Below are 15758 nucleotides of genomic sequence, written 5' to 3'. Positions count from 1 at the left end.
ATTTTTTTGCTGGCCTTCTGGCCGAAAGCAAAATCTCCATTACGTCATCCAGAAGATCCCAATCCTTGTATCTCAACCTCTCAGAAATGATGTGTGAAGGTTGAGTGTTTTGACCTCTGGATGGAGAACCCGACCTTCCTCTTGTGAGAAAAGATCTCTCTTTGCGGAAGACGTATTGGAGGGCAGATGGACATGTCCAGAAGTTCTGGGTACCACGTCCTCCTCGCTCAATCCAGGAAAATTAGGAACATGGTTTTCCTGAACTTTCTCAACCTCCTGATTACTTGAGGAATCACAGGGACTGGAGGTAACGCATCTCATAGAGCTCCTCTTGGGGGAATTTCCCTTGAACAGAACTGTTTGCACTTCCGGTTGACCACGGTCGTGAACAGATCCACTTGAGGGGTTCCCCAAAGGGCGAAAATCTCCAGAAGGACTTCCTGAGCTAGCTCCCACTCGTGGTAGACTGTGCTCTGCCTGCTCAGAGTGTCTGCCACCGTGTTCTGCTCTCCGGCTAGATGAACTGCTGATAGAGAGATTCCCTCTCGTATTGCCCAGAACCAGAGCTGCATTGCCTCTCTGCACAGCAGTAATGATCCTACGCCTCCTCTCTTGTTGAGGTAGTATATGGCCACCGTGTTGTCCGTCATTATAAGGACATTCTTTCCCTGTACAGAGGGCAGAAAGGCCTTCAGTGCTAGTCTGATTGCCCCCAGCTCCAATATGCTGATGTGTAGTTTGGACTCCGATGGAGACCAACGACCGCTGATTGTCAGATCGTTGGTGTGGGCTCCCCACCCCATGAGTGAGGCGTTCATTACTACTGTTATCTCTGGCCATGGTTGCCAAAAAGATTCTTCCTTGAGAATGTTGTTGTTGCAAGCCCACCATAGTAGATCCTGAGCAACTGCGCTCGGGACTTGCAGAAGATCCGACATACTCCCCGAGAATTGGGCCCACTGAGTTCTGAGGGCCCATTCGAGAGATCTCATCCTCGCTCGAGCCTGTGGCACCAGAAAAATGCAGGATGCCATGAGGCTGAGCAACCTCAGAAAATGGAAGGCCGGCAGATGCTGGGCATTCTGGAACTTTGTTACCATCTGCAGAATGTGGAGAGCTCTCACCTCGGGATGCAAGGCTTTGCCCGAGGAAGTATCCAAAACTGCTCCGATAAACTGGAGCTCTTGGGATGGTATCATCATGTGAGACTTCTTGAAATTGACGGAGAAGCCCAGTTTGTGAAGGAAGTGGCAGGTGATCCACAGATGTTCCTGAGCTTGTTCGGGAGAAGGCGCTCTGATCAACCAATCGTCCAGGTTGGGGTAGACGTGAATCCCCCCCCTTCTCCTGAGACACCCTCGGGCGGAGGTCAGCCGAATGGCAGAACTCAAAACTGAAAGTGAGAACCGCCAACCGCGAACCTCGGGTACTTTCTGTGCTTGGGATGGATTGGCACATGAAAGTAAGCATCCTGAAGGTCCAATGATACCAACCAGTCTTGGAGTTGGAGAGCCTCAAGGATCTGAGAAAGGGTTACCATCTTGAACTTGTCCTTCCTGAGGAGCTTGTTCAAGTTTCTTAAGTCCAAGATGGGTCTCAATCCTCCATCCTTCAGTGGAATGAGAAAGTAAGGGGAGTACCAACCCTTGTTCCTCTCCGCTACAGGTACCTGTTCTATTGCACCTTTCTCTAGCAGGGTTCACATTTTCTGCAACAGGAGCGGATCTGGAATTTTGACAGAGTTGGTTCCCGGTGGATGGTCCTGAGGCCTTTTTAGGAAGGGAAGGCAGTACCCTTGAGCTACTGTCTCCAGTGCGCAAGCATCTGAAGTAATGCCCTGCCATTCTTTCAGATGCTGAGAGATTCTGCCTCCCACCGGGGTTTAGTGTGATAAGGCTTCAGAGTGATTTGGAGGTGGCTGCAGGAGCGGCTGAGGGCAAAGATGCCGTTCCTGAGGCTGGTTTTGCACTTTTTCCTCACCCACCACAAGCGACATTTCTCTTGCCTCTTTGAATGGCCTGTCCTCTTCCTCTACCAAAGGAAGAGTAGTACCGAAAAGAACGACCTCTCCAGGAAGATGAGCCCGAATAAGGTTTCTGAGGCTGTCGCATGGAGGCGCTAAGAGATTTAGCAGCCGCTTTTGAGGTCTGTAATTTTTCTAAGCTTTCATCAGCTTTACTACCAAACAGCCTCAAGCCATCAAATGGCATGTTGAGTAGTCTGGCCTGCACATCTGGTGCAAACTCCGACTTCCTCAACCACGCAAATCTACGTAGCACTGTGCTTGCAGTCATGGATCTGCTGATACTATTAGCAGTATCCAGTCCAGACTGGAGACATTCTCCCATTGCCTCCTTTCCGTCTTTGACAATATTCAGGAAGCCTTCCCTTTCCTTGCCTTCCGGAATATGTTCAGCCACCGCAGAAATGCAGTCCCACAGGGTATGGGTAAACCTGGCCAGGGTACAGGTGACATTAGTTGACTTGAGTGCCATCATACCCGAGGTAAAGACCTTATGGGCCCAAGCATCCACCTTCTTATCCTCTCTATCCAGGGGGGATAGATGGATATGCTGTTTGTCTTGAGGCAGTTGCATCCTGAATATCCCGACTTTTTGGAATGGGATGCCTACTTAAATAAGTAGGATCAGACCTCAAAGTTCTATACTTCTTTGGAAAATTATTGTTGACTGCAGAAATTGTATCAGGAACTTCCCAGTTTTGTTCTACCGTTCTTTGTAGTGCCCTATGGAAGGGGAGAACTGGATCCTTCTGGGGGCCCTGGTCAAGTATATCAGTCATATCATCCTGATCAAAAGTGGGTGAGGCTCTACCCCAGCCCATGTATTCAAACACTCTATTCATTAGACTCCTGTACCCTGAATCTGCATGTTCTGCAGGGTCAGGTTTTGCAAACTCCAGCTCAGGTGACGTATCAATGCCACTAGCAGAGTGAAGGGTATCACACAGTTCTCTCATTTTCGGTTCTGGATCGATTAATTCTTCTGGGACCTCTCTAGTACCATATTGTACTCCAAACGAGAAATTACTTCTTCTTCAGAGCCACTTTCTTCAAAAATAGAAGACATAGACTTAAAGAAGTCTGACTTAGGTAAAGGAGTAAATCTTCTTTCCTGTCCATGAGTTTGGGTCGAAGGAGTCGAAGGAGTCTTTGAAGACACCGATGATGTCTTCGACAAAGGCGTCGAAAAAACTTTTGGCTTCGATGTCAAAGTCGTCGAGGGCTTCAATGACTTATGTTTTTTAGACGGTGTCGGGGAAACACTCGATTCTCAAGGAATCTTTGACGATTTGACATTGACTTGAGTCTGTCAAGGTTCACCTTTACTACTGGCTTTTTCCACAGTAGTTCCTGACTTCCCCGTGTCGTCTGACGGAGCGACCAGGGTCTGGCTCTTTTGAGGCTTCTTTGAGGGGTCAAGGCCACATTGTCAAAGACCTTCATCATCTTCCTTCTAAATTCATCCCATTTTCTTGGGGAATCCAACTTAGTCGGGCATCGTACCAATTTGGTAGATGTATCCGAGGGAGATCTATGTCTCCTCTTAACCTTTTTTGAAGAGGAAGATGAAGAGCGTCTCGATCTACTGCGTGATCGAGACCTCTTAGAATGTTTACGATGATCCAATTCTTTCGAATCGCTCGATTTCCTATGTCTTTTTACGAGGCCTTCGAGGAGGCCTTGGAAGCTTCCCGCCCCACTGCCAGTTTACCTTTCCTCTCACGAAGGGCCTTCTCCGTCATCGACTGACAGGAGCCACAGTCGCCGGTTCGATGGTCTGAACCTAGGCACCAAAGACAAACGCGGTGAGGATCTGTAATCTACATCTTCGATCCGCAGTCGATACATTTTTTTAACTCTGTCTTGGGAGTAGAAGGGGTGGAAGAAGACAACATTTTCTGAAGAAAATTTCTAAGTGCGCCATTCTCGAGAGAGAAGCAATCGGAAAAACGGAACTGAAGCCAACGGGCACGGCACAAGCTATTTATACCGATGGTGACGTTGACACGGTATGGAGCCCATTGAGGGACATCGACACCATGACCTTGTGCACAGCGGCCTCTGCCGAGAATTTTTTTTTTCCGAAGCAGCGAAGCTGGCAGGATAGGAAGATCATAAGATGAGGAATACGTGGGAGAACACAATCCTTTCGAAGTAGGTTTTTTGGTGGTTTCCGCAACTGGCATGCAGATATGGGGAGGAGGGCCGGTCTGGACGGTACCTGGCGAAAATGTTGAGTAGGGTCCGGGGACAGACTGATATACCCGCGATTCATCGGACTGACGGCTCCCTAGTTACGGACCCAGGGGACATACTGAAGGCATTCTGTGACTTCTATAGGAAGTTGTATGCTAGTCGTCTGCCAGCACACCCGGATGCCTCGCAGAGTTTTGTGGGTAATGCTAATTTGAAAAGTCTTAGTAAACCGGCAGTGGAAGCGTTGAGCGCTCCTATCATTGTGGATGACTTTATGAAGGCTATTGGAGATCTGCCGGGTTCAGACGGAGTTACCGGTGAGGTTTTAAGGAATTTGGCTCAGGGGTGGCGGAATACCTATTGCAGACTTGGTGTGAGTATTGTGGTGGGCTCCTTCCCCCCCTACAATGCGCAAAGGGATAATAACTTTGATACTGAAACCTGATAAAGATCCCCTGGATTGCGCCTCATATAGGCCAATATCACTGATCAAAACTATTTTCAAAAATACTTGCCGACAGGCGGCTACTGTTTATTTCATCTATAATGCATACAGATGAGGCAGGTTTTTATACTGGGTAGGAGAACAGCTCTCAATCTAAGAAGGCTTTTTGGAGTGATTGCGCAGATTGATCCCTCGGTTCAGGCAGTCGGGGCACATGGAACTACTCGACATGGAAAAGGCATTAGATTCTGTCCCGTGGGACTATTTGATTGCGGTTCTTGTGAAGATAGGCGTTCCCCCTTACTTTACATCCAATGTGAGGGTGTTGCGTTCCCGGGATCACGGCAAGAATCAGGCTATTCGGTAGACACTCCGAGGCCTATGACCTTGGGAGAGGGACACAACATGGGTGTCCATTATCCTCACTCTTATTTGCCATAGCAATGGAGCCGCTTGCTGTGCGTCTGAGAAAGCTAGATATACATTGCGGGATAATGTTAGGGGGCACCCGTGAACTGCTCTCATTGTATGTGAACGTGTTATATTATATATTAGGGAACCTGGGACCAACTTGGAACCCCTTGCTAAGGAAATTCAGGTGTTTGGGAGTATTTCGGCTCAGTTAGTAAACTGGTCTAAATTGATCCTATTTCCGCTGAATGATGGTAATCTGTGCCCCTCGATGGCGGGACGGTTTTGTGGGAACAGGATTCCACCAAATACCTGGGGATCTGAGTAAGTAGGTCCCATACTCTGCTTTTTAGGGATAATTACGGGGTGTACCTGGAGGGACTTTGGGGTACGATTGACCGGTGGGTGTCGCTTCCAATCTCTCTGCTAGGAAGAGTAGTGATTATAAAGATGCTTATCCTTCCTAAACTATTGTATTTGTTTCTTAATGTTCCGGTGTGGCCGGGCTCTCAATTTTTTAGAGAGTTAAAATCACTGATGGTTACACTAGTGTGGAGTCCGAAAAGACCTCACATATTATGGGATACGTTAACAGAAACTTGGGACCAGGGTGGGATTGGACTGCGGTATATTGAGCTATATTAGTTAGCTGCACGAGTGTTTGTGAATTACTGAATGAAGGACTCCCAGCAGTTCCTACATGTTTGGTTAGAAAGGAGGTCGGCATCCCCATACTCTTTACAGAGATCCTTGATGTCATTGAAGATAAATGATAAGTGTCATTTCGATCCAGCGGCATGTACTGTCCATGCATGGAGAAGGTTGTGCCCGAGGTTGGCAGTGACTTTTCCCTATACCCCGGAGCTTAAGTTCTGGAGTGTCCAGTGTCTAGGGCCAACAAATGATGACAGACTTAGGGCAAAATGGTCGAGGTATGGGGTGCAAACCCTGTCAAATTTCTATCCCGAAGGGGTATTTGTTTCCTGGGATCAAGTCAAGGCCAAACTCGGGGACACATTTGGGGTGGCGTTTCAATGCTATAGGTTGCGGGAGGTATTTAGGGCATGGACACCAGGGTTTCTGGGAGAGCCGCCGGTGGATCCCCTCAAAGTTCTTGGTGAATTCAGCAAAGGAAAGATTGTTGCCACGATTTACAGTTTGGCTCTGGGTATGAGCTTCAGAGAAAGGCCGGCCAGTAGATCGAAATGGGAAGCAGACTTAGGGGAGGAGCTGCCGGATGTAAGATGGAAATATATGTGCTTATACACTAAGAAAGTGGTGATTAACTCCCGATTTAAACTTATAGAGCTTAATATTTTACATCGGGCATATATGACCCCGGCTGTTGAGAGGAACTTTCATACGTCATGGGATGGGAAATGCTCCAGATGTAAGAGGGATGCTGATTTTATAAATGTTTTGTAGAGCTGTCTAATAACTTTCTGGAGACAAGTCAGAGAAGTAACAGGGACACATGATTGGGTGCACAGTTCCAGGGTATATCCTCCGTTGCCTGTTCGGATGGCTACCACGCATGTCAAAGGGTGGGAGGAAATTGTTATCCATATGTATGTTGTTGGCAAAACGATGTATGCTGATGCTTTGGGCATGCCCTGTGGCACAAACATTGTCAACATTGCTGAAAGACCTTGGTGTTGCAGTGATGTGGACCAAGAGTTTTGCAGATTGCAACCCTTAGGCTCCAGGCCTATAGACATCTGGGTCCCAGTGCTTTCTATGCTAATGTTGAGGGGGGCCAAGGACTAAGGAGCTGGTTTGGAGTGGGGAAGACATGGGTCACGATTATTGTTAGGCAGAATTATATGCAGTACCCTTTGGGAACACCACACACAATTAAGACTACAAGTGACAGTACAAATTCACCTTTGGTACAAGCCTGTACTACACTGTAATGTGCTAGCGATGGCTGAGCAGCCAGACTTATCTCAAGAGCAAGTGAGCAGCATCAAATAGTTACACAAAGGACAGCAATTACTATGATTCAAACAAACACAGACTCAAAGTTTCCAAGTAAAAGAATATACATTTATTTACTCTTTAGTTATATAACATTTCACTATCATAAAGCAGTTTAAAAATCACAATCTTAATACACCACACCACTCCCAATACGTTCCAGACAAGTTAAGCTCACAAAATGAAGTGGTAGCAAAATGACACTCCAGCAATTTAAAAAGGAGGGGAAGACAAAGTTAATAGAAATTGAACCACACCACCACCAGCTAAGTACTCAGGGCAATTGAGCAAGAGGAACTACAGTGATAGAATCAGGTAGAAAAGGCATAGGGCCAAAGTCAATGGGTCAAAAGTCTTTTGCTCAAGATCACACGGTTCAGGGTAGTTTGCGGTAAAGTTTGTGCCACGGATTCCGGACGAGGTTGGTTGGTAGAAAGGTTAGTTGAAAGAGAAGAGAAGAGAAGGAAAAGCCCTCGGATTGGAGAAAGATTTCAAACACTTTCACCGCGGCTGAACGAAACGTAAAACCGGATTTGCACAGCACCTTAAAACGGAGAAGAAGCTGTAGCTGAGGCGGACGTTCCTGGTAGTTCCTGCAGGCTCACGGTTCCTGAAGCGACTGTCGGACTGACAAGAAGTAGGAAGACTGGAGGGTCCTGCACTACCCAGGGAAGAAACCAGCAGCAGAGCGAAACAACGAATAAAAAGGTGTGTTCCTTAAAACCCAAGCAGAGTCCGACCTTCCTGGCTATCTGACCCACTGTAGCTCTGTACAGTGAATTAGACCAGAGGAGGGGTCCTGGCTTGCAGTTTGGGTGAACTGGTTGGTCCCACCAGCTCAAGGGAAGAAGTTTCCTGGAGGATCTTCTCTGTCATCGGATTCTGAAGATTCGGACCTGCAGCAGGGCTTCACCAGGCGGTTTAGTCGTTGTAGGAGTCCTCTTCCATCAGCTCCTCGTTGGTTCTTTCGTTCCAGTGGCAACTCTGCCTTTCCAGTCCCAGAGACCAGCTTGTTATGCAGTTTTCCCCCATTCACACAGCCTGGCTGTCAATCACACCGCAGGGTGGCTGTCCTGGCAAGGACAGTCACCCAGCCAATCAAACAGGAGTGCGACTGGGGTTACCAAGGGATCCCATGGCAGGGGTCCTAAGACCCCTCCATCGCATCCTGCCTACCCAGACTTTCAGGCGCCTTAAGGAGGGCTTCTATGCAGAAGCCGCGAAAAGATGGCGAACAAAGGGACCAAATCTGGCTTGGCACGCAGAGTAAAACACGAGAAAGACTTTCTAAAAGAAATGGCGAATAAACCCAGCCGCAGCCGAAATAAAATATATCTGGTCAAGCGGTTTATGTTCGCGGCTAACAAAATAGCCTAAAACAATACCATGGTTATATAAGATAACCGCGGTATGAAAAAAAGGGTAGTTACCACTGCCACCAGCCAAGTCTTGATGAAAAGGGAGCAAAACAGTGCTCCAAGAGAAAAAGACGAAAAGGGATAAGAATTAACCCTTTCCAATACTCCATGTAAGATGGGTTGTATGGGGTCTGTGATTTAAAGAGACTACATAACGTTAATGGCAACTTTACACGTTTCTGGGAGACAGTAGTCAGTCCCAGAAAAATGGAGTCAGTGGGAAGTCTAAAAGCCAACCCTGTGTCACTGCACTGAAGGTGCTGTGTAACACACATAAAATGATGCTCATGTAGTAGGTGAGGCTCCAGCGCCCAAGATCACACAATTGGTAAAAACACACACAGCAAAACACATGTAAGAGTGGGAAAAAGGCTCACACTCTTACCAGGTCAAAAAAAATAAACCCTAGAAATCCAGCAAAGCTGCTGAGGGACTCATTAGGTAAGGGAAATCAGCCATTTATGAGAATTCTCCCTAACAAGTATGCTAAGAAATTGTGAAGTAATAGTGAAACTGTACCACAGGCTATTGGGTCGCCGTAGGAGGGAGCGCTGTAAGAGGGATCAATGCCTTGTTGTCTGAGATGTAAGAAATTCAGCCAGGTGGAAGGTGTGACAATTTGTACTGTCAAGTTAAATGCCCTCATTGATTACTGTTGTAAACATGAACCTTTATAAATAAAGTTATAAAAAGGAAATCATCAAACAAGTGTCCTTTTTATTACATCACAAGTTTGCAGCTGCAACTCCGTGTTCAAATTGGTCAAGTATAAATCTAACCCAAAAAGAATTTGCAGAAAGACCTGGATGATCTACTTAAGGGAATTCCTCCTAACCTGCATGCAAATATAATAATGAAAGCAAACCTGCAAGCTGTCATGGTTATAATGAAAAGGCATGCTTTCAGGACTACACTGACTAACAGCATGTTGCAGGGTACAATTTATTATTGTTGGTGTATAACAAAGCAAATGTCAAACAGTACTTTAGCAGACAGATCCCAGCACTTATTTGCCTTTCTCCTCTGCAACCTGTAGAGCTCACACAAAAGATTGGAGCGTCAGGACATCATGGGTATCGTTACAAGTTTGGCAGTATTAGCACTACCAATACTGCCAACTGAATTACTTGACCTGCCAGTGGTAGTGCTAATTCACTGCCTAATTATGGGTTTAAGTTATTCCCCATCATGTACTCCTATATAACTTCATAGTGAGGAGTAGCGGTAATACCGCCTGCACTATTACCGCCACTATCAGTGGAGGTAATAGCTCAACACGAAAGCAACTGGTTTTCATTCCCTATGGGCCTCATTACGACCCGGGAGGTAAGGGATTACCGGTACCGGTAAGGGCACTGGTGTCGGTAATCCGTTACCGCCCAATTATGAGGTCCCTTTGCGGGTCCCTTCCTTAACGGCTTGTAAGACTAGCCGTTATGGTAATTTCGAGGTAATTACGGTACCGCAATTTGCAGTACTGTGATTACCGCCTTCCCCATTCCCATTGAGCCCTATGGGGCAAAAATGGGAATGGGGAAGGGCCAATGGTGAATGGGGAATTACCGCCCCGCCAAACTTGGAATGGGGCGGTAATTCCGCCATTCACCATGGCGGAATCCGGCGTCAACCATGACGCTAATAGCGCCATGGTTTAACGCCTGGGTCGTAATGAGGCCCTCTAGGTTTTCAAAACCATAATCGGGCAGAGCGGAAAAACACAGAGTATCCAGAAAATGCCGCCCGCCTCTTTTACCATTAACGTAATACTTATAATGAGGCCCTACGTTTGTTTTTATTTATATACTTTATGCATGACGATTACTTTATGCAAAATGTTTAAGATGTTTATGTTGTTAATACAACATTCAATTAACAACTTTATTCCATCACTGACAGATTCTTAACACCTTGTAACATGTACTTGGATATGCTCTATCAACAATAGATTTATGAATACCTGGGCATATCCTTAGATATATGGTGAAGTGGCTTCCATTCGCTCGTTGTAACATTGTGAATCCATCCATCGCCTGGCAAGGAAATGTTAGATGTTTAGCACAAAATTGTGTTTTAGGATGTAGTACATTTGAATGGTTAAACAGCAAGAGTCTCCCACCACTATTTAGGTCTGACTGAAAGAACAAGTTACTTCTTACCTTGTAACGTTCTTTCGACGGGATGTTCCTCCGACGTATTCCTCATCTTAGATATATCCTTCCAGCTCTGCTGGCCTCGGAAAATTTTTTCTCCAGAGGGCGCTGCGCGTCGACGTCCCTCGAGTCGATGTCCTTCGACAGCCGCCGTATCGACGCTCGACGTCATCCTGCCTATAAAGGCCGCGCGCAGCGTCCGTTGCTCAGTTCCGTTTTGTAGCCCACAGTATTACTGTCTGGACTAGACTAATCACCCTGAAGGAGCATAAGCTGCAACAACAAGGGAAGTAGAACTGCGGGGATGGATGGGAGGGTCGATGAGGAATACGTCGGAGGAACATCCCGTCGAAAGAACGTTACAAGGTAAGAAGTAACTTGTTCTTCGAAGGGATTGTGTCCTCCGACGTATTCCTCATCTTAGATAGGCTCCCATAGCAGTATTCTATATTCGGAGGAGGGAGTACTGACTTCACGCTGACTTCTATTGATGAATAGAATGCAGTACAGCCCTTCCAAACCTAGTCTCTTGACTAGAGGAGGAATCCAGATTGTAAAAACGTGTAAAGGTATGGACAGACGACCATGTAGCGGCCGCACATATATCTTCAATCGGCACGCCTCTTTTGAGGGCCGATGAAGCTGCAATACCTCTGGTCGAATGAGCCCTAAGGTTTTGAGGGGGCTCTTTCCCTGCCAGTTTGTAACATTCCAGAATGGCTAGAATGATCCATCTGGAAATGGTCTGCTTAGTTATTGGTAACCCCAGCTTGTGACCTGCGTAACCTACAAACAGCTGGTCTGCCTGTCTTATCCTGGCTAGTCTACTAATGTAAAAACTTAAAACCCTCCTAGGGTCTAGTCTGTGTAACCTCTCTTCCTCTTTCCCCGGGTGAGGAGGAGGATAGAAAGATGGTAGGGTAATCTTCTGAGAGATATGGAATTCAGAAACTACCTTTGGGAGGAAATTAGGCTTCACTTGCAGGACAACTTTGTCTTTGTGAAAGATTGTATGAGGGGGTTTACAAGAAAGAGCTTGTAATTCGCTCACCCTTCTAGCAGATGTAAGTGCTATTAATAAAACAGTCTTAAGGGTAAGGAATCTTAACGAACAAGAATGAAGAGGTTCGAAAGGTGTACCCATCAGGAAAGTTAGTACTAAGTTTAAATCCCATAGGGGAACTTGGAATGGTCTTGGGGGATAAACATTGGTTAACCCCTTTAGAAACTGTATTACCAAGGGTAATTTGAAATAGGATGGTTCCTCCGCAGTACGCTTAAAGATAGATAGCGCTGCGAGATAGCCCTTAATGGTGCCAACTTGAAGGCCTGAATTTGCCAAATATAGTAGGAAGGACAAAACCATTGGTGTACCACATGAAAATGGGTCGATATTCTGTTCTCTACACCAGCTGCAAAATCTGTTCCAACGGCAGCGGTATAAAGACTTTGTTGCTGGCCTCCTTGCCGAAAGCAACACCTCCATAACATCATCAGGGAGGTCCCAATCCTTGTACCTCAGCCGTTCAGAAGCCAAGCGTGAAGGTTGAGGGTTTTGATGTCTGGATGGAGAACCTGACCTCCCTTCTGTGAGAGTAGGTTCTCTCTGAGCGGAAGTCGAATTGGAGGGCAGATGGACAAGTCTAGAAGGTCCGGGTACCACGTTCTCCTGGCCCAATCCGGGGCAATTAGGATCATGGTTCGCCGGAATCTTCTCAACCTCCTGATCATTTGAGGAATGACAGGGACCGGTGGGAACGCGTACAGAAGCGGAAACTCCCAGTCCACTATGAACGCGTCTGCCAGAGCTCCTCTCGGAGGAAATCCCCTTGAGCAGAACAGGTCGCATTTCCTGTTTAGGCTGGTGGCGAACAGATCTACCTGAGGGGTTCCCCAAAGGGCGAAGATCTCTTGAAGGACTTCCTGAGCTAGCTCCCACTCGTGGGAGACTGTGTTCTGCCTGCTCAGAGCGTCCGCTGTCAAGTTCTTCTCTCCGGCTAGGTGAACTGCCGATAGAGAGATTCCTTCTTGGATTGCCCAAAACCAGAGCTGCATCACCTCTCTGCACAGGGGTAGTGATCCTACGCCTCCTCTTTTGTTGAGGTAGTGCATGGCCACCGTGTTGTCCGTCATTATCAGGACGTTCTTCCCTTGTACAGCTGGCAGGAAAGCCTTCAACGCAAGTCTGATGGCTCTCAGCTCTAACAGGTTGATGTGTAGTCTGGACTCCGATGGAGACCAACGACCGCTGATGGTCAAGTCGTTGGCGTGGGCTCCCCACCCCGTGAGTGAGGCATCCGTGACTACTGTTATCTCCGGCCAGGGTTGCCAAAACTGTTCTCCTGACAGGCCCACCACTGAAGGTCTCGAGCCACCCTGCCGGGAACCTGAAGAAGATCCGTCATTCTCCCTGAGAATTGTGACCACTGAGTCCTCAGTGCCCACTGGAGGGATCTCATTCTCAGGCGAGCCTCTGGCACAAGGAAAATGCAGGATGCCATGAGGCCTAGCAACCTCAAAAAGTCGAAGGCTGGGAGACGTTGGGCATGTTGGAACTTGGTAACCATCTGTAGAATATCTTGAGCCCTCACCTCTGCTGGCGAGGCTTTTCCCAGGGAAGTATCCAGGATCACTCCTATGAACTGGAGTCTCTGCGATGGTATCATTTGAGACTTCTTTAAATTGAGGGAGAAGCCCAGTTTGTGAAGGGAGTAGCACACGTGATTTAGCTGGATCTGAGCTTGCTCCGGAGAAACAGCCCTGATCAGCCAATCGTCCAGGTAGGGGTAGACGTGAATCCCTTCCTTCCTTAGACTTGCAGCCACTACCAACATTAACTTGGTGAAGACCCTCGGGGCGGAGGTCAGCCCAAATGGCAGTACTCGAAATTGATAGTGAGAGTTGCCAATTGCGAACCTCAGGTATTTCCTGTGTTTGAGATGGATAGGCACATGGAAATAAGCGTCCTGAAGGTCCAGAGATACCAACCAGTCCTGAAACTGAAGGGCCTGGAGGGTCTGAGAAAGAGTGACCATCTTGAATTTGTCTTTCCTGAGGAATGAGATCAATTCTCGCAAGTCCAAGATGGGTCTCAGTCCTCCGTCTTTCTTCGGAATGAGAAAGTAAGGGGAATACCAGCCCTTGTTCCTCTCCGCTACAGGTACCGGTTCTATGGCACCTTTCTCTAGCAGGTCCAAAATTTCCTGCAAGAGGAGCGGATCTGGAGCTTTCTGAGAGCTGATCCCCGGTGGATGACTCTGAGGTATACGTAGGAAAGGCAGGCAGTAACCTTGGGCGACTGTTTCCAATGCCCAAGCATCTGACGTGATAGCCTGCCATACCGTCAGATGTTGAGTCAACCTGCCTCCTACAGGTGTCCTGTGAGGGGAGTCCTCAGAGTGGTTTTGGGGCGGCTGATGCAGATGCCGATGGTAAAGAGGCACCTGCTGTTGCTGCGGCTTTAGAATATCTACCCCGTCCACCTCGGGTCGTTCTTCTTTGAGCCGGTCGTCCTCTACCTCTTCCGAATGCGGAGTAGAAGCGAAAGGACTTGCCCCTCGCAGAGGTTCCCGTGGGACGAAAAGGTGTCTGACGGATTGCAGCTCCTAGGGATTTTGCTGCTGCTTTTGAAGTTTGCAGTTTCTCTAAACTGTCATCCGCCTTTTTCCCGAACAAAGAAGAGCCATCAAATGGCATGTTCAAGAGCCTGGCTTGCACATCTGGGGCAAAACCCGACTTTCTCAACCAAGCGAACCTCCTGGTTGATGGACTTGCCGCCATTGCTCTGCTGATACTGTCAGCCGAATCAATGCCCGTCTGGAGGGATTCGCACATAGCGTCTTTACCGTCCTGTATAATATTCAGGAACGCATCCCTTTCTTCTCCCTCCGGGATGCAGTCAGCCGCTGTAGAAGCACACTCCCAAAGTGTATGGCTGAACCTAGCAAGGGAGCAAGTAGCATTAACAGACTTTAACGCCATGCTACATGCTGAAAAGACTTTCTTTGCCATAGCATCATATTTTTTATCGTCCCTGTCCTGTGGGACTGTAGGATAAGCCGTCTTGACATCGGTAGAGGATGCTGCTTGTACCACCAGACTTTCTGGGGAAGGATGTTTAGACAAGAACTCTCGGTCTGTGGAAGATACCCTGTACTTTGCAGACAGTTTTTTATTTATGAAAGGGCACCACTGGATCCTCTTGTGGGCCTTTGTCAAGAATATCCCTGAGGTCATCTTGCTGGAAAGATTGTGAAGGTGTAGACCACCCCCTGAACTCTGTAATCCTGGCCATTAAGGCTCTGTAGGGGGTTTCAGCATGCTCCCCCGGGTCTGGCTTAGCAAAATCCACCTCAGGGGAAGTGTCTAACCCACTTGCCTCATGTAAAGAATCATGAAGATCCTTTAATCTGCGCTCTTCAGAGGAAAATTCCTCTCTAACTGGGGTTACAGGTCCCTGTAACTCAAATGTGTCTTGTTCAGACAAATCACCCTCTTCTAAAATTGAGGATATAGTTCTCAATTGTTCTGAACTCATAAAGGGAGTAAATCCCATTTCCAAGGCAGAGGGTGCCGAACTTGTCATTATTGGCCTCGAGAACGTCGATGTCGTCGACGTCGAAGGCTTCGAGCGTGGCGTCGAAAACAGAGGTGGAGGCCTCGAGGACCTCGACAGAATTGGAATTCTACTCTACAATATCGACGCCATCGACGTCGAGGGCCTGGGGATCGTCACTGGATGTGTGGTCACCGTGACTTTTCTCGGCGTCGACGCCGGTGTCGAGGCCGGCGTCGAGTCGACAGACCCGTGTGTCGAAGACATCGACCTCGACCTCGACGGAACCTTCGAGGAAGGTTTGGAGGTCATAGTCCTACTCGAGGGTTCGAGACGCGCTCGAGAGGTTTCTTTCGCCGGGTACTGCGACTCGCGCCGTTTTTGACCGTCGGGTCTTTCGACCAGAGCATCGCTCTCGGCAGTCTTCGAGGGGGTCGAGGCCGCTTTCTCGAAGACGCTCATCATATTTTTCCTGAATTCCTCCCATTCAGCCCGGGAACTATGTTTCGTGGGGCAAGGGATTCTTTTTGGCGAAACAGAGGAAGACGGAGAAGGGGATCTTCGACGTCTCCTCTTCGAGTGT

At 47.8% G+C, this 15758-nt stretch overlaps 1 protein-coding gene across 3 annotated transcripts in view; it reads right to left on the bottom strand.

The window, feature by feature from the left end:
* Positions 1–15758, bottom strand: part of KLHDC1 (kelch domain containing 1) — a 2530617-nt gene that overhangs the window by 407391 nt on the left and 2107468 nt on the right. For all 3 annotated transcript variants that reach the window (XM_069637400.1, XM_069637401.1, XM_069637402.1), the window contains exon 10: positions 10428–10500. In XM_069637400.1, coding sequence (XP_069493501.1) covers positions 10428–10500 — 73 coding nt within the window. The remainder of the gene's footprint in view (positions 1–10427; positions 10501–15758) is intronic.

Source organism: Ambystoma mexicanum, chromosome 14, assembly GCF_040938575.1.
Source record: "Ambystoma mexicanum isolate Mex_15411 chromosome 14, UKY_AmexF1_1, whole genome shotgun sequence".
NCBI classification, from domain to species: Eukaryota; Metazoa; Chordata; class Amphibia; order Caudata; family Ambystomatidae; genus Ambystoma; species Ambystoma mexicanum.
The sequence above is the reverse complement of the archived record's forward strand: the minus strand, read 5'-3'. Positions and strand labels throughout refer to the sequence as shown.